The sequence below is a fragment of the Callithrix jacchus genome, chromosome 1 (assembly GCF_049354715.1).
Source record: "Callithrix jacchus isolate 240 chromosome 1, calJac240_pri, whole genome shotgun sequence".
Taxonomy (NCBI): Eukaryota; Metazoa; Chordata; class Mammalia; order Primates; family Cebidae; genus Callithrix; species Callithrix jacchus.
The window spans coordinates 112,882,394-112,906,566 of NC_133502.1; the positions used below are offsets into that span (position 1 = coordinate 112,882,394).

General features: G+C 38.8%; 1 protein-coding gene across 2 annotated transcripts in view; it reads left to right on the forward strand.

Moving 5' to 3' along the window:
- Window positions 1-24,173, forward strand: part of UHRF2 (ubiquitin like with PHD and ring finger domains 2) — a 104,385-nt gene that overhangs the window by 77,297 nt on the left and 2,915 nt on the right. For both annotated transcript variants that reach the window (XM_002742920.6, XM_008996717.4), the window contains 6 exons: window positions 68-172; window positions 13,440-13,546; window positions 17,164-17,326; window positions 18,030-18,170; window positions 19,887-19,983; window positions 20,920-21,077. In XM_002742920.6, coding sequence (XP_002742966.1) covers window positions 68-172; window positions 13,440-13,546; window positions 17,164-17,326; window positions 18,030-18,170; window positions 19,887-19,983; window positions 20,920-21,077 — 771 coding nt within the window. The remainder of the gene's footprint in view (window positions 1-67; window positions 173-13,439; window positions 13,547-17,163; window positions 17,327-18,029; window positions 18,171-19,886; window positions 19,984-20,919; window positions 21,078-24,173) is intronic.

Consider the following 24,173-nt stretch of genomic DNA (forward strand, 5'->3'; position numbering starts at 1 on the left):
AAAGCATTTTGTAAATGTATCTTAACTGTTCAGAGGTACTTTGAGACTCTCTTTACTTGTTTTATAGGTGAGCGAAGCAGGTGTTCACAGACCTCATGTTGGTGGAATTCATGGTCGAAGTAATGATGGGGCTTATTCTCTTGTCCTGGCTGGTGGATTTGCGGATGAAGTAGTAAGTCAATATATAATATAAAGTTATTCATTAGAACCTGCCTTGATCATTTGGTAAAATACAAGTTTTTCCTAGGATGCATCAAATACTATTGTGTCTTCTTAGCAGTTTTTGTATTGAAGTAATCAGTTCTATACAAGTTAGGAAGTAAATCATTTGGCGGTGTATTCTTTACATGTACTATGTACTGGTTTGACTTGTATGCGTTTGGTAAGTGAGTATTACAAGAAAAACCCTCATATTCTCTAGAGCTTTTTTTTTTTTTTTTTTATAAAAAAAAAAAGACAGAGTCTCAATCTATTGCCCAGGCTGGAGTACAGCAGTGGTGCAATCTTAGCTGACTGCAACCTCTGCCTTTGGGTTCAAGCAATTTTCCCGCCTCAGCCTCTCAAGTATGTGAGGTTTCACGTGCCCACCATCACACCTGGCTAATTTTTTAATTTTTTTGAGATGGAGTTTTGCTTTTGTCACCCAGGCTAGAGTGCAGTGGCAGTTTTGGCTCACTGAAACCTCTGCTCCCTGGGTTTAAGCGATTATTCTGCCTCAGCCTCCCAAGTAGTTGGGATTACAATCATGCACCACCATGCCCAGTTAATTACCGTATTTTTCATAGAAACATGGTTTCATCACATTGGCCAGGCTGATCTCAATTCCTGACCTCATGTGATCAACCTGCCTTATCTTCCTAAACTGTTAGGATTACAGGCATGAGCGACCACGCCCAGCCTCTATGGAGCATTTTTTTCCTCCTCCTTCTTTAAGTTTTCTCTTTAAGAAAATAAAAACTTTGGTTCCAGTGTTAAAGATCTATAGAGCTTATTTTTTTAAATTAAACTTATTATCTTGAGGTAGTCGTAGATTCACATGTAGCATTAGAAATAATACAGAGGGCCGAGTGCAGTGGCTCACGCCTGTAATCCCAGCACTTTGAGAGACTGAAGTAGGTGGAACTCTTGAGCTCAAGAGTTCAAGACCAGCCTGGGCAACTTGGCAAAGCCCTGTCTCTACGAAAAAATTAAGAAATTAGCTGGGTGTGGCTGGGCATGGTGGCTCACGCTTGTAATCCCAGCATTTGGGAGGCCATGGTGGGCAGATCACCTGAGGTCAGGAGTTCAAGACTAGCCTGACCAAAATGGAGAAACCCTGTCACTACTAAAAATACAGAAATTAGCCGGGCATCATGGTGCATGCCTGTAATCCGAGCTACTCAGGAGGCCGAGGCAGGAGAGTTGCTTGAACCTGGGAGGCAGAGGTTGCAGTGAGCTGAGATCATGCCATTGTACTCCAGCCTGGGAAACAATAGCAAAACTTCATCTGGAAAAAACAAAAAAGAAACAGACAAAAAAAAAAGGGATTAACTGGGTGTGGTGGTACATGCCTTTAGTCTCAGCTGCTTTGGAGACTGAAGCAGGAGGATTGCTTGAGCCCAAGAGATCAAGGCTGTAGTGAGCCATGATTGTGCCAGTGCACTCCAGCCTGGGCTACAGAGAGCAAGACCCTGTCTTTTAAAAAAGAAAAAAGAAAGGGAGGAAGGAAGGAATACAGAGATTCTGTGCCCTCTACCCAGTTTCTCCCAGTGCTGACTATCTTGCAAAACTATATAGTACAATATCAGAACCAGGATGTTGACACTGCACAGTCAGGAGCTGACATTTATAATATCACAATTTCCATTATTGTGTTGTGTTGCCCTTTTATAGCTACACCTATCGTATGTAGCCCCTAACTGCTTCTTAATGTCTGACAACCACTAATCTTTCATCCTCTTTTTATTTTTTTTGAGATGGAGTCTTGCTCTCATTGCCCAGCCTGGAGTGCAGTGGTGCAATCTCAGCTCACTGCAACCAGCCTCATGAATAGCTGGGATTGCAGGTACCCACCACCATGCCTGGCTAGCTAAATTTTGTATTTTTCTTAGAGACGGGGTTTTACCATGTTGGCCAGGCTGGTCTCAAACTCCTATCTTCAGGTGATCTGCCTATCTTGACTTCCCAAAGTGCTGGGATTACAGGCATGAGCCACCACACACAGCCTATTTTATTTTTATTTTTTTTTGAGACAGAGTATCACTCTGTTACACAGACTGGAACGCAGTGGCATGATTGGCTCACTGCAACCTCTGCCTCCCAGGTTCAAGTGATTCTCCTGGCTCAGTTTTCTGAGTAGCTGGGACTACAGGCACGTACCACCATGTCTGACTAATTTTTGTGTTTTTAGTAGAGACGGGTTTTCACCATGTTGGCCAGGCTAATTTCAAACTCCTGACCTCAAGTTATCCGTCCACCTCAGCCTCCCAAAGTCATGATATTACAGACGTGAGCCACTGCATCCAGCCTCTTTTCTTTGTTCTTGTAATTTTATCACTTCGAGAATTTTTATAAATGGAATTATGTAGTACATAACCTTTAGGATTGATTTTTTTCCACTCAGTGTAATTCTCAGGAGATTGTGGTATGTATCAGTAGTTCATTCATTTTTGTCGAGTACTAGTCCATGGTATGGATGTACCGCAGTTTGTTTAATCATTTACTCGTTGAATAACAGCTGGATTCTTTTGAGTTTTTAGCTATTACAGATAAAGCTACAGCAAATATTTGTGAACAGGTTTTTGTAAACATAAGTTTTTATTTCTCTGGGATAAATGCCCCCAAAGTGCAATTTCTAGGCCACATGTGGCAGTTGCATGTTTAGTTGTTTAAAGAAACTGCCAAATTATTTTCCACAGTGACTGTACCATTTTATATTCCTGTTGGCAAAGTATGAGTGATCCAGTTTCTCTGCATCTCACCAGTATTTGCTGTTGTTGTTGTTTTAGCCATTTTGATAGATGTGTAGTGATATCTCATTGTTGGACATGATTTGCTTATTTGCCATCTATGTAGCCTCTAGTAGTAGAGCTTTTCAGGTTTTTTGGCCGTTTTCTAATTGTGTTGTTCGTTTTTTTACTGTTCATCAGATCTATGGTTTTCAGGCATTTACTTGCTTTCATGGATTGTTATAAAGATAAATTAATTCATGTAGTTATGAAGAGCACAAAATGTATGTTTTCAGACAGAAATAGAAAAGCTTTTCATCTTTCTGAAAGGCACATTTGGGTGTGCATTTACATTAACATGGCAAAGTAATGGAAATATTTAGGTTCATCCTTTGCATACTTCTTTAGCATGCATGTTTTGAAGCTCTATCTTTATGTATTTGTCAGAAATATAAAGGATGTTACATAGTTTATTACAGTCAGCTCTTGGAGTTATTTAAAGTCTATAATAAACCAACTAGAAATGTAGTCTCTTTAACATTTGTTTTTAGCATCTGGGCAATTGTATTTGATCTGGTCTCTGATATTTGTTGTATATGAGACTTGGGCCAGATTATTTAACTGTAGTAAACCTCAGTTTCCTCATCTGTAAAAAGAAGAAATAGTATTTTATGTCAGGAAGATGGTTACATTAAATGAGATAATTTATGTAGTCCTGTGCACATAACATGGATTCAAATGTTATAGTCTCTGTAGCAGAATATTATCTTAAATAGGGCCAGGCACAGTGGCAGGCGCCTGTAATCCAAGCACTTTGGGAGGCCAAGATGGGCTGATCACTTGAGATCAGGGCTTCAAGACCAGCCTAGCCAACATGATGAAACCCGGTCTCTACTAAGCATACAAAAATTAGCCAGGCGTGGTGGTGCATGCCTGTAATCCCAGCTGCTTGGGAGGCTGAAGCAGGAGAATCTCTTAAACCCAGGATGCAGAGTTTGCAGTGAGCCAAAATGACATCACTGTACTCCAGCCTGGAATGACAAAGTGAGACTCTGTCTTAAAAAAAAAAAAAAAAGAAAAGAGGCCACATGACCATGCCTCCTCGGATGCTGCTTCAAGGTTGCTAAACTGTGTATTAACTATTTCTCCATCCATATCATCTCCCAGGGGAACCATCACCCCCAGGATTTAACTCAGCTGCTTTCCATGGACACGATAGGCTCACAGGAAAAAGTCCTGTTATTGACTAAATGAAAGATAAACCATTAAGTAGACACATTGATATACAGCTTCTAAATAAATCTACCAGACTTTATACCCTACTCTTTTATTTTTTTAGACGGAGTTTCTCTCTTGTTACCCAGGCTGGAATGCAATGGCATGATCTCGGCTCACCGCAACCTCCGCCTCCTGGGTTCAGGCAATTCTCCTGCCTCAGCCTCCGGAGTAGCTGGGATTACAGGCATGCATCACCATGCCCAGCTAATTGTTTGTATTTTTAGTAGAGACGGGGTTTCACCATGTTGACCAGGATGGTCTCGATCTCTTGACCTCGTGATCCACCAGCCTTGGCCTTTTAAAGTGCTGGGATTACAGGCTTGAGCCATCGCACCCGGCCATCCCCTACTCTCAGAAGACATAAGCAAGTGGAACCTGGAAAGAAGATGGCCAAATAGGAACAGCTCTGGATTGCAATTATCAGCAAGAGCTATGCAGAGGGGGAGTGATCTCTGCATTTTCAAACAAGGTACTAGGTACATCTCAAAGAGACTAGTTGCACTGTGGGTGTAGCCCAGGAAGGGAAAGCGAATGCACTGCCTCACCCAGGAAGTGCAGTCACCACAGGACACCCCCTCCCTACCCAGCGGAGGCCATCTGAGGCTTTTCCAGCCACTCCAGCACTCCAGTTCAGATACTGCACTTCTCCCACAGTTTTTACTGCCCACAGACCAGGAAGGAGATTCCCAGGCTGAAAAGCCACAAGTTTACAACATGGCAGCCAGCACTGCAGGTTTCGGCACAGAAACTCACACAAAGCTGGGTGGCTTTTTCAACTGGCACCTGGAATGCCTGGGAGACAGAGCTACCCGTTCAGCTGAAAAAGAGGGGGCTGAAAGCAGGGAGCCAGGTGGTCTGGCTCTGCGAGTCCCACCCCCACAAAGACCAGCAACCTGAAACACTCTAGCTAGCTCGAGAGTTTTCTACCAAGCACAGCAATTGAAGCTTGACCCAAGATGTTCGAGCTCTCTTGGGGGAAGGACATCCAACATTACCGAGGCAGTCCATCACTACCGAAGCAGTCTACCGTTACCGAGGCACTCTGCCATTACTGAGACAGTCCTAACTGTACCTCTGTAAACAAAACCACAAGGAAGTTTACAGAGCAGCAGCGCAGAGCCCGCAGTAGCTCAGCAACACCTCTGCTGGCAAACTGTGACTAGACTCCCTCCTTGCTGGGCAGGGCATCTCTGAAAACAGGCAGCAGCACATCAGGGATTTATAAATAAAGCCCCACCTTCCCAGGACAGAGCACCTGGGAAAAAAGGTGGTTATGAGTTCCGCTGCACCAGACTTAAACATACCTGCCCAGCAGATCTGATCAGAACAACATAACTCCCAGCACAGCACTTGAGCTCTGATAAGGGACAGACTGTTTCATCTAACAGTTCCCTGACCCTCTTATATCCAAAAGAGGCACGTCATAAAGGAGAGCTCTGGCTGACATCTGGTGGGTACCCTTCTGGGACAAAGATAATAGGAAAAAAACAGGCAGCAACCCTTACTGTTTGCAGCACCCACAGGTGATTCCCAGGAAGGCAGAGCCTGGAGTGGACCCTCAGCAGTCCTGCAGCAAAGGGGCCTTACTGTTAGAAGGAAAACTGAAAAACAGAAACAGCTTCAACAGTATCAAAAAGGACGTCCACTCAGAGACCGCATGCGAAAGTCAACAACTTCAAAGGTCCACAAAGATGGGAAGAAAGCAGTGCAAAAAGGATGAAAACACCAAAAACAAGAATGCCTCTCCTCCTTCAAGGGATCACAACTCCTCACCAGCAAGGGAACAAAGCTGGATGGGGAATGAGTCTGATGAATTGACAGAAACAGGCTTCAGAAGGTAGGTAATAACAAACTTCTCTAAGCTAAAAGAACATGTTCTAACTCAATGCAAAGAAACTAAGAACCTTGAAAAAAGGTTAGACGAAATGCTAACGAGAATAAACAACTTAGATAAGAATATAAATGACTTGATGGAGCTGAAAAACACAGCAAAAGAACTTCATGAAGCATACGCAAGTTACAATAGCTGAATCGACCAAGCAAAAGAAAGGATATCAGAGGTCAAAGATTAACTCAATGAGATAAAACAAGAAGGCAAGATTAGAGATAAAAGAGTGAAAAGAAATGAACAAAGCCTCTAAGAAATATGGGATTATGTGAAAAGACCTAATCTGGGTTTGCTAGGTGTACCTGAATGTGATGGGGAGAATGAATCCAAGCTGGAAAACACTTCAGGATGTTATCCAGGAGAACTTCCCCAACCAAGCAAGTTATCCAGGAGAACTTCTCCAACCTTATTCAAGTCCAGGAAATAACAGAGAACACCACAACGATATTCCTCAAGAAGAGCAACCCCAAGGCACATAATCATCAGATTCACCAGGGTTGAAACTAAGGAAAAAATGCTAAGGGCAGCCAGAGAGAAAGGTCGAGTTACCCACAAAGGGAAGCCCATCAGACTCACAGCGGATCTCCTGGCATAAACCCTAAAAGCCAGAAGAGAGTGGGGGCCAATATTCAATATCCTTAAAGAAAACAACTTTCAACCTAGATTTTCATATCGAGCCAAACACAGCTTCATAAGTGAAGGAGAAATAAAATCCTTTACGGACAAGTAATTGCTGAGAGATTTTATCACCACCAGGCCTGTTTTACAAGACCTTCTAAAAGAAGCACTAAACGTGGAAAGGAACAGCCAGTACCAGCCACCCCAAACATACCAAATGGCAAAGACCATCGACACAATAAAGAAACTGCATCAAGTAATGGGCAAAACAACCAGCTAGTATCAAAATGGCAGGATCAAATTCACACATAACAATATTAACCTTAAATATAAACAGACTGAATGCCCTAATCAAAAGATGCAGACTGGCAAATTGGATAAAAAGTCAAGATCCATCGGTGTGCTGTATTCAGGAAACCCATCTCACATGCAAGGACACACATAGGCTCAAAATAAAGGGATGGAGGAAGATTTACCAAGCAAATGGAGAGCAAAAAGAAGCAGGAGTTGGAATCCTAGTCTCTGATAAAAAGGAGTTTAAACCAGTGAAGATCAAAAGAGACAAAGAAGGGCATTACATAATGGTAAAAGGATCAATGCAACAAGAAGAGCTAACAATCCTAAATATATACGCACCCAATACAGGAGCACCCAGATACATAAAACAAGTTATTAACGACCTACAAAGAGACTTAGACTCCCACACAATAATAGTGGGAGACTTTAACACTCTACTGTCAGTATTACATCAACGAGACAGAAAATTAACAAGGATATCCAGAACTTAAACTCAGATCTGGACCAAGAGGAGCTAATAGACATCTACAGAACTCTCCACCTTAAATCCATAGAATATACATTCTTCTCAGCAACACATTGCACCTACTCTAAAATTGACCACAAAATTGGAAGTAAATCACTCCTCAGCAAATGCAAAAGTACAGAAATTTTAACAAACAGTCTCTCAGACCACAGTGCCATCAAATTAGAACTCAGGATTAAGAAACTAACTCAGAACTGCACAGCTTCGTGGAAACTGAATAACTGTCTCCTGAATGTCGACTGGATAAACAATGAAATAAAGGCAGAAATAAAGATGTACTTCAAAACCAACGAGAATGAAGACACAATGTACCAGAATCTCTGGGACACATTTAAAGCAGTGTCTAGAGGGAAATTTATAGCAGTAACTGCCCACATGAGAAATGAGGAAGGATATAAAATCGACACCCTGTTGTTGAAATTGAGAGAGGAGTAAGATCAAATAAACTCAAAAGTTAGCAGAAGACATGAAATAACTAAGACCAGAGTAGGGCTGAAGGAGATAGAGACAAAAAAAAAAAAAAAAAAAACCACCTTCAAAAAATCAACTAATCCAGAAGCTGGTTTTTTGAAAAGATCAACAAAATAGACTGCTAGCCACATTAATGAAAAAGAAAAGAGAGAAGAATCAAATAGATGAAATGAAAAACAGTAAAGGGGATATCACTATCAATTCTACAGAGATATAAACTACCATCAGAAGTTACTACAGACATCTCTGTGCCCATAAATAAGTAAATCAGGAAGAAATTGATAAGTTCCTGGACACTTGCACCCTCCCAAGACTAAACCACGAAGAAGCTGAAACCCCGAATAGACCAATAATAAGGGCTGAAGTTGAGGCAGCAATTAATAGCCTAACAATCAAAAGAAGTCCAGGTCCAGATGGGTTCACAGCCAAATTCTACCAGACGTAGAAAGAGGAGCTGGTGCCACTCCTTCTGAAACTATTCCAAAACAATACAAAAATCATTTTATGAGACCAACATCATCTGGATACCAAAACCTGGCAGAGACTCAACAAAAAAAGAAAACTTCAGGCCAATATCCATGATGAGCATAGATGTAAAAATCTTCAATAAAATAGTGGGAAACCAATTGCAACAGCACACCAAAAAGCTTATCCATCATGTTCAAGTAGGCTTCTTCCCAGGAATGCAAGGCTGGTTCAACATAAACAAGTTAATAAACATAACCCACCACATAAACAGAACCAAAGACAAAAACCACATGATTATCTCAATAGATGCAGAGAAGGCCTTTGGCAAAATTCAGCAGCCCTTTATGCTAAAAACTCTCAATAAACTAGGCATCAATGGAATGTACCTCAAAATAATAAAAGCTATTTACAACAAATACACAGCCAATATGATACTTAATGGGCAAGAACTGGAAGGATTCCCTTTGAAATCTGGCACTAGACAAGGTTGCTCTCTCTCACCATTCCTATTCAATATAATATTGGAAGTCCTAGCCAGAGCAATCAGTCAAGAAAAAGAAACAAAGGGTATTCAGTTAGGAAAGGAGGACATAAAATTGTCTCTGTTTGCAGATGACACGATTGCATATTTAGAAGACCCCATTGTCTCAGCCCAAAATCTCCTTACTGATAAGCAACTTCAGCAAAGTCTCAGGATACAAAAATCAATGTGCAAAAATCACAAGCATTCCTATACACCAATAACAGAGAGTCAAATCATGAGTGAACTCCCATTCACAATTGCTACAAAGAGAATAAAATACCTAGGAATACAACTAACAAAGCATGTAAAGGACATCTTCAAGGAGAACTATAAACCACTGCTCAAGGAAGTAAGAGAGAACACAAACAAATGGAAAAACATTCCATGCTTATGGTTAGAAAGAATCAGTATCATGAAAATGACCATACTGCCCAAAGTAATTTATAGATTCAACGCTATCCCCATCAAACTACCAATGACCTTCTTCACAGAACTGGAAAAAACCACTTTATGGAACCAAAAGAGAGCCTGCATAGCCAAGACAATCCTAAGCAAAAAGAACAAAGCTGAAGGCCTCACACTACCAGACTTCAAACTATACTACAAGGCTACAGTAATCAAAACATCATGGTCCTAGTACCAAAACAGATATAGAACAATGGAACAGATCAGAGACCTCGGAGGCAACACCACACACCTACAACCATCCAGTCATTGAGAAACCTGACAAAAACAAGCAATGGGGAAAGGATTCCCTGTTTAATAAATGGTGTTGGGAAAACTGGCTAGCCATGGGCAGAAAGCAAAAACTGTACCCCTTCCTGACACTTTACACTAAAATTAACTCCAGATGGATTAAAGACTTAAATATGGCCGGGTGCGGTGGCTCACACCTAAAATCCCAGCACTCTGGGAGGCTGAGGCAGATGGATCACGAGGTCAAGAGATCGAGACCATCCTGGTCAATGAGGTGAAACCCCGTCTCTACTAAAAATACAAAAATTAGCTGGGCTTGGTGGTACATGCCTGTAGTCCCAGCTACTCAGGAGACTGAGGCAGGAGAATTGCTTGAACCCAGAAGGCGGAGGTTGCGGTGAGCCGAGATTGTGCCATTGTACTCCAGTCTGGGTAACAACAGCAAAACTCCGTCTCAAAAAAAAAAAGAAGACTTAAATATAAGACCTAACACCATGAAAACCCTAGAAGAAAACCTAAGCAAAACCATTCAGGACATAGGCATAGGCAAGGACTTCATTACTAAGACACCAAAAGCATTGGCAACAAAAGCCAAAATAGACAAATCGGACCTAATTAAACTCCAGAGCTTCTGCACAGCAAAAGAAACAATCATTAGACTAAACTGGCAACCAACAGAATGGGAAGAAATTTTTGCAATCTACCCATTTGACAAAAGGCTAATATCCAGAATCTACAAAGAACTAAAACAGATTTACAAGAAAAAAAAACCATTCAAAAGTGGGCAAAGGATGTGAACAGACACTTTTCAAAAGACATACGTGACACCAAGAACATGAAAAAATGCTCATCATGACTGGTCATTAGAGAAATGTAAATCAAAACCATATTGAGATACCACCTCATGCCAGTTAGAATGGAGATCATTAAAAAAATCTGGAGACAACAGGTGCTGGAGAGGATATGGAAAAATAGGAACACTTTTAACACTGTTGGTGGGAGTGTAAATTGGTTCAGCCATTACGGATGACAGTATGGTGATTCCTCAAGGATCTAGAAATAGAAATTTCATTTGACCCAGTAATCCCATTACTGGGTGTATACCCAAAGGATTATAAGTGTTTCTGTTATAAAGACACATGCACACATATGTTCATTGTGGCACTGTTTACAGTAGCAAGACCTGGAACCAACCCAAATGCCTATCAATGATAGACTGGACAAAGAAAATATGGCAAATATACACCATCGAATACTATGCGGCCATAAAAAACGATGAGTTTGTATCCTTTGTAGGGACATGGATGAATCTGGAAACCATGAGCCAAGTATTCTCAGCAAACTGACACAAGAACAGAAAGTCAAAGAAGAAGAGATGTTGGGAATACCTGAGGAACTGAGTTACTTGGGGCAGCACTGTGTTCCTTGTGTAGGTAAAGCTGCTTTATGTGAGCTCTTCCCAGGCAGCAGAGCTTGTTTAGGCTACTGCCTCCCAGTCACAATTTAATGGATCATTGACTAGAAGATGCAACAAATTTAGCCTGATTATTTTTTTGTAGGAAAAGTATTTTGTTTTTAGTTTTTCATAGATAGGAGGTCTTACTATGTTGCTCAGGCTGGTCTTGAACTCATGGGCTCAAGCAAGCCTCCTGCTTTGGCCTCCCACAGTGTTGGGATTCCAGGGATGAGTTACCCTGCCTCGCCTTTCCGTGGGAAAATAGTCTGAAATGATACTGGTTGAGAGCTCTTACAGTCTGACCATTTTTTCCCTCTTGATAATTTAATGTTTTTGTTCATGTAATGATTAAAGTATAAATGAGTTAGTGGTACATGTTTTCTTGATTTGCTGCTTGAAGAGTAATCAGAAATGTTTAAAATACTGTTTGGCTTGCATTTGTTATATTATCCTGTTTTGCTTTCCATTGCTTTTTCTTTATGGTACTCCCATAATAACTTGAGAAGTTGACAGTTATGAATATGCATATTGTGGAGTCTGTCCAGATACTGGGTGGAAGACTGGTTTTGATAAGTTTTAAGGAGTATTCTAAACTGTTCTAGATGTACATGTTTGTTAGAATTCCTTCACATAGAATACATACTAAAGATCATGTTTTTTAATACCTTATTTTAAAAATATGTAGACCTTAATATTGGATTAACAAAAAGCGAAAGTAAATTTAAGGGTTTTAGGCCAATAAAAACACTTTAAGACCATGATATTCTTAGTTGTGTTGGCTTTTAATCCAAGGGGAAAACAAAGTATAAATAATTGACCTCTATAATAATAATTAAGTAGAGAAAATTTCATTGTCTAATTAAAATAATATTGCATTAAAAAGTTACTATTTTGCTAGTGTTAGTAGAATTAATTGTGCACTGATAGTTACTTAATTTGTTTCAAGTAGTGAATCAGATGGAGACAGTAATATCCATAAAAATTTCTAGGTCGCTACAGAAGTAATTGGAGAGCTAGTGTACGTGACATCGTTTGGCCTTTTTACATTTAGTAAATACTTTATACTACTTTTAGTTTTTCAAATTTTTTCCAAATTTCTTCTTAATGGGAGGTGATTATTTTACCTGAATGTGATAGGTATGAAATAAAGAGATCTTACTATGCTGTTAGAATTTTAATACGAAAGCCAGGGCGTGGTGGCTCAGGCCTGTAATCCCAGCACTTTGAGAAGCCAAGGCAGGTGGATCACTTGAGGCCTGGAGTTGAAGACCAACATGGCGAAACCCCATTTCTACTAAGAATACAAAAACTAGCCAAGTGTGGTGGCACATTCCTGTAATCCCAGCTGCTTGGCACGCTGAGGCAGGAAAATCTATGGAACTTGGGAAGCAGAAGCTACAATGAGCCGAGATCACACCACTGCACTTTAGCCTGGGTGACAGAGCAAGACTCTGTCTTCAAAAGTAAAAAGAATTTTAATAAGAAGTTTTTAGGTGGGGCCGGGCACGGTGGCTCAAGCCTGTAATCCCAGCACTTTGGGAGTCCGAGGCAGGTGGATCATGAGGTCAACAGATCGAGACCATCCTGGTCAACATGGTGAAACCCCGTCTCTACTAAAAATAACAAAAAATTAGCTGGGCATGGTGGCGCGTGCCTGTAATCCCAGCTACTCAGTAGGCTGGGGCAGGAGAATTGCTTGAACCCAGGAGACGGAGGTTGCGGCGAGCCGAGATTGCGCCATTGCACTCCAGCCTGGGTAACAAGACCGAAACTCCGTCTCAAAAAAAAAAAGAAGTTTTTAGGTAATCTTGCTTTATGGTACGTACTTATTGTCAGTGCCAGAATTTGAAATTTGAGACAGGACACTTAGGTGTGGTGTAGATATCAGTTGGAAATTTGGGTTATGGAGTGTGTATTGAAGTGGTATTATCTATAAAGAACCTACAAGCTAGTATTGATAGGTTTTAATGTTGAATTGAATAAATATTTCAACCCATAAGACGTACCTTGTAACACTTTATTGATTATTTGACTGCGTATATAGCTTGAGTCTGACCATGTTTGGAGATGTTGAAAAGTGGTAATTTAAAGTGAAAGCTTTAGGTCAAGTTACATAACTTGAAGGTATACTATACGCAAGATTGCATTTGAATTTTGCATTATTTTGAGAGATGCCTTGAGAGAAAATATCAACTTATGACATCCTAATGTAATGTTTTGACTCTGAAATAAGAATTGGTGAAATTATACTTGGGTTTAGGTTTCTTAATATAGAAAATCTTCTCTGACAGGACCGAGGTGATGAGTTCACATACACTGGAAGTGGTGGTAAAAATCTTGCTGGTAATAAAAGAATTGGCGCACCTTCAGCTGATCAAACATTAACAAACATGAACAGGTACTACTGTAAACACTGTTTAGAATTTGAACATTGTATAAAAATTTCATAAGAGGACTGTAAATTGTAACTTACATTGCAGAGGAGAATCTAGAACTGGGAGTTAAATATCTGAAATTAAAATTCCATTGCCTGATTATATAATTGTGTCTAAGCATCCAAACATATCTTTATACTGTTTTTTTATTATTTATTACTTTTTTCCTTTTTGAGATGGAGTGTCACTCATCTGTCACCCAGGCTGGAGTGTAGTGGCATGATCTCAGCTCACTGCATCCTCTGCCCTCCCTCCCCACCCCCACTAGGTTCAAGCTGTTCTCCTGACTTAACCTCCCAAGTAGCTGGGATTACAGGTGCCTGCTACCATGTCTGGCTAAGTTTTATATTTTTAGTAGAGATGGAGTTTACCTCTTGGCCAGGCTGGTCTTGAACTCCTGACCTCGTGATCCACCTACCTTGGCCTCCCAAAGTGCTGGGATTATAGGCGTGAGCCACCGCACCTGGCCTATACTGTTACTTTTTAAATGCCATAATTCCTAGTCTTACTGAATACATGTGCTGTACATTTGAAAATGTTGACAACTTTGAAAGAAAGGAGCCTGTGTAATTTAAGTGAAATTGAGAATAAGGTGGCTTGTCTGCTACCGCATTCGTCAAAGCTAAAGTAACAAACTTCTTTTTTAGAGTAAACTCCAGAATGTGAAATGATGTTATGTTTGGGAGCCACATTTATTTATATAGATGAAGCATAAGGCCACTTAATCAGATCTGTACTGAATGTACTTTTAGGATGTCTGCTAATAAGATATCTTCTAAGTGTTGTTTAAGGGAATGTTCATTTAGTCACAGAAATGATCTTTTCTAACTAAATCCCCTTAAGGCATTACAAAAAAGCCACCTTGTGCTGACCTTTATTCTATAGAAATACTTTATTCTATAGAAATACTAATGACATCTCAGCTCCCACAGGTACAGAAAGTTTATTAATTTCAAAATGTTTTATTTTATAAATGCGTGCTATGCTGATATTATTAAGTAACCCAGACCACCAGATAGCAAAAAAAAAAAAAAAAAAAATCACATTGTAATGTGTCATACTGAAAATTTCATGAACATTTCATAAAGTTAACAGTTTTATATCGTATTATTAAGGGTTTAATTGAGTAAAAGTATTTTTCACTTTGAGTCTAAATCACTCAATTTTAAGTAGTGTCCCCTTAATTTCTGATGACTGTGTGAAGTAAAGGATATACCAGAATGATTTCAAGACTTTAATGCATACCAAGTTACATAGAATTTCTGTTTTTATGTGTTCTATATTATTTCCGACAGTAGGATTATTTTTACTGAACCAGCAGAGGAGACAGGTCAGATTTGCTGGTGAAAACATTCCTGAGACAGGAGCTTAGTCCCTAGTTAATCTTTTTCTAGCAAGAAAGTAGTCCTTTAAGAAGAATGTCTTAAATATTTTGATGTGTTTTTGTCAATGAAAGTGTGTCTTGAATTTGCAAAAGGACTCTTTCAAGTTGTCAAATCTGAAAATTACTTTTCCCTTTAACCAATAATTTTGCTTGAAAGGAGCTTCCTTCATAACTACCCACCATTGTAATGTACATGTTAGATTCCTTTCACTCTTTTGGACGATCTAATAAGTACCACTACAGTCTGATTAGAATATAATTGACAAGCAGTATAAATGTTTGCTATAAAGAGAGGATAGTAAAAATGAAATATCAACTGGAAACAATTTAGGATTGAATTACCAGAGAGACTTTAACATTCTGTCTGTCACTTTATACATTAAGTTGTGAATACACCTTGTGATTGTAAAAGTGCTTGGGCAAAGGTACCTGTATGTCTTACAAACATGAAAACTGAAGTGAAAGGCTCTTTGCTCTGACCCATAGTATGCCCTTTCCCCAGTAGTGTATGGTTCAGTTCATTTTTGCTTCTTTGCTAAGAGGTAATTCGATACCTTCTTGCTTCTGAGTTTATTCCTATTTCTTCCCAGCTTTTCCAACTTTAAGAAACTAAAGAGGGCAGCAAAGTAACCTGGGCATCTTTTATCAGGGCAGTCAGAGGCACCTGACTGGTTCAGCTGCAGATAGATTAATGGAGAAGCTTTGTTGCTATGTTGCCTAGTTTCATCTTCTTGGACTCTCTTCACATATTTGAATAGCCTGATTATCTGAAGCCAGAAGTGAGTTGACAGTGCCAGTTAGTGGTGGTAGTAATTATGACTGAAGGTACCTGTGAGCATTAAAGCATTCCATTCAGTGACAGGAAGGTAATACTTAATCCTAGCTCTTTAAGATGAAGTATGTATAATACCTCAATAGGTATTCAGTAAGTAAGACATAATACTAATCCTAGAGTTGATGGCTGTATTTTCTTCTACCTCCCAGAATTTTAATGCATCTTCATTTTAGATTAAAAAAAAAAAAAAAGGTAACTTGGTAAGCTTAAACTCTTTGACCACAGCTATATATATATTTTTTAAAACAAAAACTTTTAAGTTCATTTACTTACTAAAATATAACTATGGTCAAGAAGTTTTTTTCCAATAAGTTAGTCATGGTCTTAAGGTCTATTTTTTAACTTGAGCCTGCATAAAAAGAATTATACCCTGAAGTAGTAGTTTTTTTAATATCTGCTTTCACCAGATTGGGTATAGTTCTGTTTTTTAGTTTTTTTATTTCACCTTAAGTGTCCTCAGTGTTTTCTTTACCCTTAAGAAGTAGGTGTCTTAGATGAAAATGCTAATTTTAAACTGATTCTAAAACTGTTATTTTAAAATACTAAAAATAATTTAAATACAGATTTTGGTACAACTAGGTTCTCCCAAGAAAGGTCTTCTAACATCTAATAAGCTCACTGACTTCTTACTACTGGGTGAATGCACATACTAAGCAAGTTTCAGCTAGGTCAGGTGCTGCTTCCAACTCAGTGTTCCTCTTTGACCATGTTAGTAAAATGTAGTGATCTCAAGCAGCCAGAAATCTTTATTGTCATTAGCACAGGCGTTTGAATGCTTCAGGCTTACTGAAATTTATCTTTTTATGGAGGCCTTTAAAGAATATTGTCATACAGCACTTGTTCTTAATCTTTTAAACTTTAAGGATTCTCTATTGCCTGTGGAATGTGGAAAGTAGACCTGGGAAGGTCATTTGCACCTTGCTGACAAATTTATATTTCTGGATTTCTTTCTACATTATTCCAGCAATTTACCTCACACCCTTATCAAAGATAACTATTAAAACAGTCATTTGCTTTAGTTTTCCAACATTCTCCCTTCCCCCAACAAACGTTATTTAAAGAAAAATTCCATGTATTTCTAGTTGTTTTCTATTATACGTGGCACAGATGTTATTACTTTCAGAAGAACCCTACAGGCTATCTGAGAACCAATTCCCTGGCTTGGGGGTGACATCAGAAAACTGATTTGTCTTCTCTGCTGGTGGGGGAAAGCATAATCCTATTATCTGGAATAATATGGAAAGAATCATAGAATCTTAACCATCAGGTAAGGTATAATTCACCTTTTAATTGAGCTAATGACTCGATTGTATACTTGAAGAAAAATTACGTGGTATAAAGACTTTTTTGTTGTTTTTTAGGGCATTGGCCCTTAATTGTGATGCTCCATTGGATGATAAAATTGGAGCAGAGTCTCGGAATTGGAGAGCTGGTAAGCCAGTCAGAGTGATACGCAGTTTTAAAGGGAGGAAGATCAGCAAATATGCTCCTGAAGAAGGCAACAGATATGATGGCATTTATAAGGTGCTCTATCTGGCATGACATCTTGTTTGTCATTCTTCCTGGGCTTTCAAGGCAGGGTTGCTGCAAAGAACTACTGGGGGTGGGCTCGAGGAAACAGTAGCCATCTTATCTTGCTACTTTTCCTGTAAATTTAACAAATGCACAAAGCAAACTCTTAACTTCAGTACTTTACTTTTAAGGCTTATTTCGAGTTCTTAAGGGCACAGTTTTATTTTGGGTTGAGATTTTTATATATGTGTGTGTGTGTGTGTGTGTGTGTGTGTGTGTGTGTGTGTGTGTTTCTTAATAAAACCATTTAACTGGCTGTTGTATAACTTGATTTTTATATATCTTTTCAGAATGATTTTATTTGTAATAGATTTTCAAAGCAAAGCACATTATAATATTATTAGATTTGCATTCTTTATTTAAATAAAGAGGAATTTGCTGCCATGTTTACTATACATAATTTTGTTAATTAGCATAATCTTGTTACTCTACTAAATTTATAGCAATCATTTACTCATGGGAAGTACTGGAATAGAAATTAAGGTCAAAACTGTTTTAGTGAATATCCTGGACTTATTTACTATCCTTACAGCAAAGCAATATATTCAGAAGTTGCATTTAGTTCTGGCAAAGATTATTTTGGTACCACTAATGTGATGACTTGAGTAAGTCTAAACTTTAAATCTCAAACTAGTACTGAAATATTGTGATTTAGGTGGTGAAATACTGGCCAGAGATTTCATCAAGCCATGGATTCTTGGTTTGGCGCTATCTTTTAAGAAGAGATGATGTTGAACCTGCACCTTGGACCTCTGAAGGAATAGAACGGTCAAGGAGATTATGTCTACGTTTACAGGTTAGATTACATTTGTCTAGGCTGCCTACGTGTTCATAAAAATATACACCTCTACTATCGACATGCCTTAACACTAAATATAACCCACAGCAATTGATGGTGGACTATAAGGGGTGAGGAATAAGACCATGCAAATAGACGCAGGAAAAGAAGTGAAAAGGTAGCATCCTGAATGTCAGACTGCAATAGAATCAAGGGTTGTACTTGGAAAAAGCTGGGCTTGTTAATTAAAAGTAAAATATTCCCAAATCAAGTTGGAAATGACTTGAAGTTTGAGGGAAAGGGATTCATAAAATTTAGGTATAGGAGGCTTTGAAAAAGGACATTTATCCTAGAGGGCACGGGGGATGTCTTTCTGGTAGGGGAAGGGTGGGGAGGTGGCTTTATAAGAGTGGTCTGCTTTCTACCCTTCTCACTTTTCCTCACCCCTTTTCTCTCTTCCCCCACAAAGCTGCTTCCCTGCCCTGCTGCCACCTTTAGTGCTTTGCCTTTTTTCTCCTTTGCCTATGCTCAGCTATTAACCCATAAAGACTTTGATTTTTTGTGCATAGTGGATGGTATGGCTGCATTTCCCCTTCATGGCCTGTATACCCTAGAATTTGTCCCTGACACTGACTTCAGAGCATGGTTTGAATTCATCTCCCATCATTCCCCATTGTTGTGCCTCCCATAAAAACTGCCAGCTTTGTCATTTTCCCTGGCTCTGCCCACACTGCATGTGTAGGGGCTGAACTGTGGGCAAGTGTCTGACCACCCAGGCAGGTGAGTGTGTCTTCTAGTGCAAATCTGTTTCTGTTTTTGTTGTCTTTTTAAACTCATAGAATTGGTTGTTGAAAATAAGACATCAGCTGCTAAAACAACTACTAAAATAATTCTTTTTAATATTAAAAAAAACTTTTTAAATTCACTTTCAGAAGATTTTTAAGATGCCCTTGTTTGAGAGCATTGTTCTAGATAGGTTAGATTAGAAACTGAGCAGAAGCACGTGAGCCCATCTGCTATGATGTGTTAATAGTCACTGCGACCTAAAAGATACAGTGCTTTAAGCATAACTGTTTTACAAAGCATGCTTCTCCCACCTCAGCCCCTCAAAAAAGGTAGCCATGGAAACATAAGGATTAATAAGCCTTATGGCAAACATAAACATAAGAATAGATAAATGAAGTTATCTATATTAACTAATAGATAATAGTTACTTCAAGTCTAACTCTTAGTTGATAGAGGATTTAATAGTTTAGTTGCTTTAGGTTTTCTAAAAGCTCCTCCCTCTAATTTTAGGAGATTAGAAGTTTAACCCTTAATGTTTTGATACTTTTTTAGATTGACTTCACAAATTTCTGTGATCCAATCTATTTGATTTCCATCTGTTGTGCTGCTCTATGATTGGTCCTTATTTATCTTCATATCTGCATTCTACTTTCCTTGAAGCTACCTAATCACAACTCCTGAAGACTTATCTTTCTTAGATCTGAAATTTAAGATCAGTGTATTATAAAATGTAATCTCTTAGCAGTCACAGCTACATGTTTTATTCTGAAATTGGGATTTTATTAGTTATCTGTACTCTGAATTCTTTTCCTTTAAATGTCTGTTTCTTTTATGTAAAGTTTTTCAGTTTGGGGAAAGTGTAGTCTTCCCCTCCCTTCTAATTTCTCACGAGGATCTAAACCCCCTTTCTCTGTGAAGCTTAAATCTACATTGTACCCCCTCCATCAGTATCCAGCAGGTTACCCTTCAGATAAAGAAGGGAAGAAGACTAAAGGACAGTCAAAGAAGCAGCCCAGTGGAACCACAAAAAGACTACTTTCAGATGGTAGGTAATGATTGTCAAATATAAACCATAATAACATACTAGGTTTTGTTTGTTTGTTTGTTTTTGGAGACAGGGTCTCACTCTGTCACCCAGGCTGGAGTACAGCGGAAAGATCGTGGTTCACTGTAGCCTTGACTTCCCGGCTCAAGCACGGCTCAAGCGATCGACCTACCTCAGCCCCTGGAATAGTTGGGACCACAGCTGTGCACCACCACAGCTGGCTAATTTTTTTTATTTTTTGTAGAGATGGAGTTTCTCCATGTTGCCCAGGCTGGTCCAGAGCTCCTGGGCTGAAGGGATCCTCCTGTCTCATCCTCCTAAAGTGCTGGGATTACAGATAGGAGCCACTGCATCTGGCCAACATACTTTTTAATAAAGATAAACATTAAGAAAATAAACTGAGAGACTTACAAGAAACGAAAGCAAAGGATTTGGTTGAGGGGTAGAACATGGATCTTTTGTGTATTTTAATAGTGTCAGAACCACATAGCAGAAAATATAGTTTTCTAAATTCTAGAGGAAATGTTTTTTTTTTTTTTTGAGATGTAATCTCACTCTGTCACCCAGGCTGGAGCACAATGGCACGATCTCAGCTCACAGCAACGGCTGCCTCCCGGGTTCAAGTAATTTTTCTGCCCGAGCCTCCCAAGTAGCTGAGATTACAGGCGCCCACCACTGCACCCAGCTAATGTTTGTATTTTTAGTAGAGACGGGGTTTCACCATCTTGGCCAGGCTGATCTTGAATTCCTGACCTTGTAATTCACCTGCCTCGTCTTCCCAAAGTGCTGGGATTACAGTTTTAGGGGAAATTAGATGCTGCTTTGTGTTGGTTTATCTTTTTACTAAACATTACGTGTGTCAGTTAACTCTCTTGTTTCATAGTTCTGCTTAGAACCACTTGTAAGTCTGCTGATACATTTTTAAAATAAATCTAGATGACTGTCCAAGCGCCTCCAAAGTATTCAAAGCATCAGATTCAACAGAAGCAATTGAGGCTTTTCAACTAACTCCTCAACAGCAACATCTCATCAGAGAAGATTGTCAAAACCAGAAGCTATGGGATGAAGTGCTTGCACATCTTGTGGAAGGACCAGTATGTGAAGATTTTTTAAAAATAATAACATTGTGATATTAACATGATAAGTAATTGTCTCATAAAGTTTGTTTTTCACATGTCAGTCAAAACTTCGTCCTTCTATCCAGTTTTCTCATCCAGTGCCACACCTTTCAGAAGTAATCTCAGGCAGCACATACACATGATCCTACATTTATTTTAAACTTCTTAGATGTTGGAGTTTTACTTCTCTGTGGCTGAACTTACTTTACTTTGAGAAATTTAACAGTAGTTAGAAGAATTTTCACCGTCAGCTTAACCTAAAATCGCTACAAAAGTTTTTTGTGACAGTTCAAAGTTACCTAACAGCATAAGTCTTAAGCAGTTCAGCACAAATTTCAAACCTACATGTTAAACTAAGGGATAAAATAAACCAGATTGATCTATCTATTTAAGTATTTTATGTGTTTAAATTTTTCGTTTTTTTCTTAATCACATAATTTTAAAGTGAAAAGGAATCACATAATTAATATGTGGGTTTTGTGTTAAGCCGTGTTTTGCAGGCAAGTCTTTCTTAACAAATCCCTAAAGTTGGAGGCTTCAAATATGAATTTTCTGTTCATTCTTTACTCACTTATTGTATCTTTAATTTTACTTATAAATTTGAATCTTCTCTTGAATATTGACCCCTTTTCATTTGTAATACTTCTCTGTTTTCTTTCTCGCCAAAGTGTTGATGTGCCCCTATGTCTGTATGTGTTTTCTATCTAGATTTAAAACAGCAACACAAAAACTCTACAAGAGTTCTCTCTGTGAGGGATAGTCATTATTACCAATGAAGAATTTTTTTAATATGATTTTTAAACTTTTAGAAATTGTGAAATTTACCAAATACCATTTGGATTTGAATTGTCATTTCCTTTGCCTATAAATGTGATAATTGGGTTTTCCTTGGTAAAATGAGGCTTACATGCTTAGAAGACAGGGAAAAGTGATTACACTTGGAGAAGTGTTCCTTTCATTTTAGCCAAGACACCCAGGCATGAGGAGAGTCTGACTATGTTAGGTCACACTCATTTTCACATATGGAGAATGAAGATATAGGAAGCGGTTATCAGCCTAATTCTGTGGTAGGGAAAGATATGTCTAGTTAGTGATAACTGAGATGAGTTCTGACTTTAAGTGGTCAGATGGGACAGTAGCAATTACAGATGGAGGAAAAATCCACCTGAGTGCATGTGAAAGAGGTCTTCCCTACGGGCAGATTCTGGTGACAGAATCTGACCTGCCTAGGTCATATTGTGACCTTGCTGCTAGTGGTTAGTCTGGACATTAGGTACTATCACCCTGGACATGTTTCATGCCTATTCTCTTCAGATAGTCCAGTAACACATTTATTAAGCCAGAAAAAAAAAAAAAAAAAAACAGGTGTTAGCCAGCAGTGACTTTAAATAAATACATATGTGTATATATACTTATGTCCAAACTCCTTCCAAAGGCCCTGTGATCAACAGCCCTTCCTACATCTATAGTCTCCTCTTACTGCTACTCTCTTGTGCCCAGATTGCTTGACTACAGTGGTCACTGTTTTATTTAAACACACGCAACATCTTGATATCCCTGGGCCTTTACATACATACTGTTTCTATGGCTGGAATTCTCTTTTCATGTGGCTCACTCTTTCATATCCTTTAAGTCTGTGTAAATATGAGACTCCTCAAGAGAGGTCCTCCTAACCTACCCTTTATAGAAACCTCTTTTTAAACTTTACTAAAAAAAAAAACCCCACAGATGGGGTTACTATGTTGCCCAGACTGATCTCGGACACCTGGCCTCAGGCAGTCCTCCCACTTTAGCCTCCCAAGTAGCTGGGATTATAGGTGAGAGTCAGTTTGCTGTTTCCTCAGTTACTACTATCTGAATTTGTTTTTTGTTTGCACTCCTATAGAAACATAAGTTTGATGAGAGCACAGACTACTTTTTTAGTACCACTGTAGATGAATGCCTAACACATTATAGCTAACACAAAATACCTGTATTAGATATACCCATATTATAGGAACTATAGAAGTACCATGTTAAATATTGGTCATTAACAAAGGAGTTAGTTAACAAGAGAGTGCCTGGTATAAAGTTTGAGAGTTCTCAACATCTCCTCATAATTGCCATATTTTAAAAATGTGTTTATAATACTTCGTAATGTATATGATTTTAATAATCCATGTTCTCCCCTTTGCTGACTTTTTTGGTAAAGCAAAAAATAATAATTATCTATGTTCATAAATCAGTTAATATGAGACATCTTTTGATTTTTAAATTTGAAACTTATAAGTTCTACTTTTTTTTTTTTTTTTGAGCTGGAGTCTCTTTGTCACCCTGGCTGGAGTATAGTGGCACGGTCTCAGCTCACTGCAATCTCTGCCTCCCAGGTTCAAGCAATTCTCCTGCCTCAGCCTCCCAAGTAGCTGGGATTACAGGTGCCTGCCACCATGCCCAGCTAATTTCTTGTATTTTTTTCTAGAGACCGGTTTTGCCATGTTGGCCAGGTTGGTCTAGAACTCTTGACCTTAAATGATCCACCTGTTTCGGCTTCCCAAAGTACTGGGATTACAGGTGTGAGCCACTGTGCCCAGCCTTACTTTTTCTATGAATATAAAAAGTAAATGTGAAATGTACTCCCCCATTACCTACAGTAACTGAAGGAGTAGACTTATGACTTATTTAGAAAAAAAAACTACTTTTTTTTCTAGCTTCAAAAAAAAAAAAAAAAATAACAGCCAAGATGAAATGGAGCCAGTAATATAGGGCATCCATTTGATCATGTTTATTTTAGGTGCTGTACTTTTTGTAATTTTGTCCTACTGTAAGTAAACATTAGCATCAGGAAGGTATAGGATTTTAGGAATGAGGTAAAAATAACACAGATTAATCTTAGAAAAATAAATATGTTAAATTTTTTGGTGGTATTAGATGCTACAGAGTATTGTTGCCTAGTTCTTTTTTATTCAAGCTCCAAAAGACAAATATTCAAGTTTCATGTTCATACACTGGAATACTGTGCAGTACAGGTTTTTGGAAAAATACAGTACGTAATGACCTTGAGACAAGCTGCCATGATTTTTTTTAAAGTGAAAA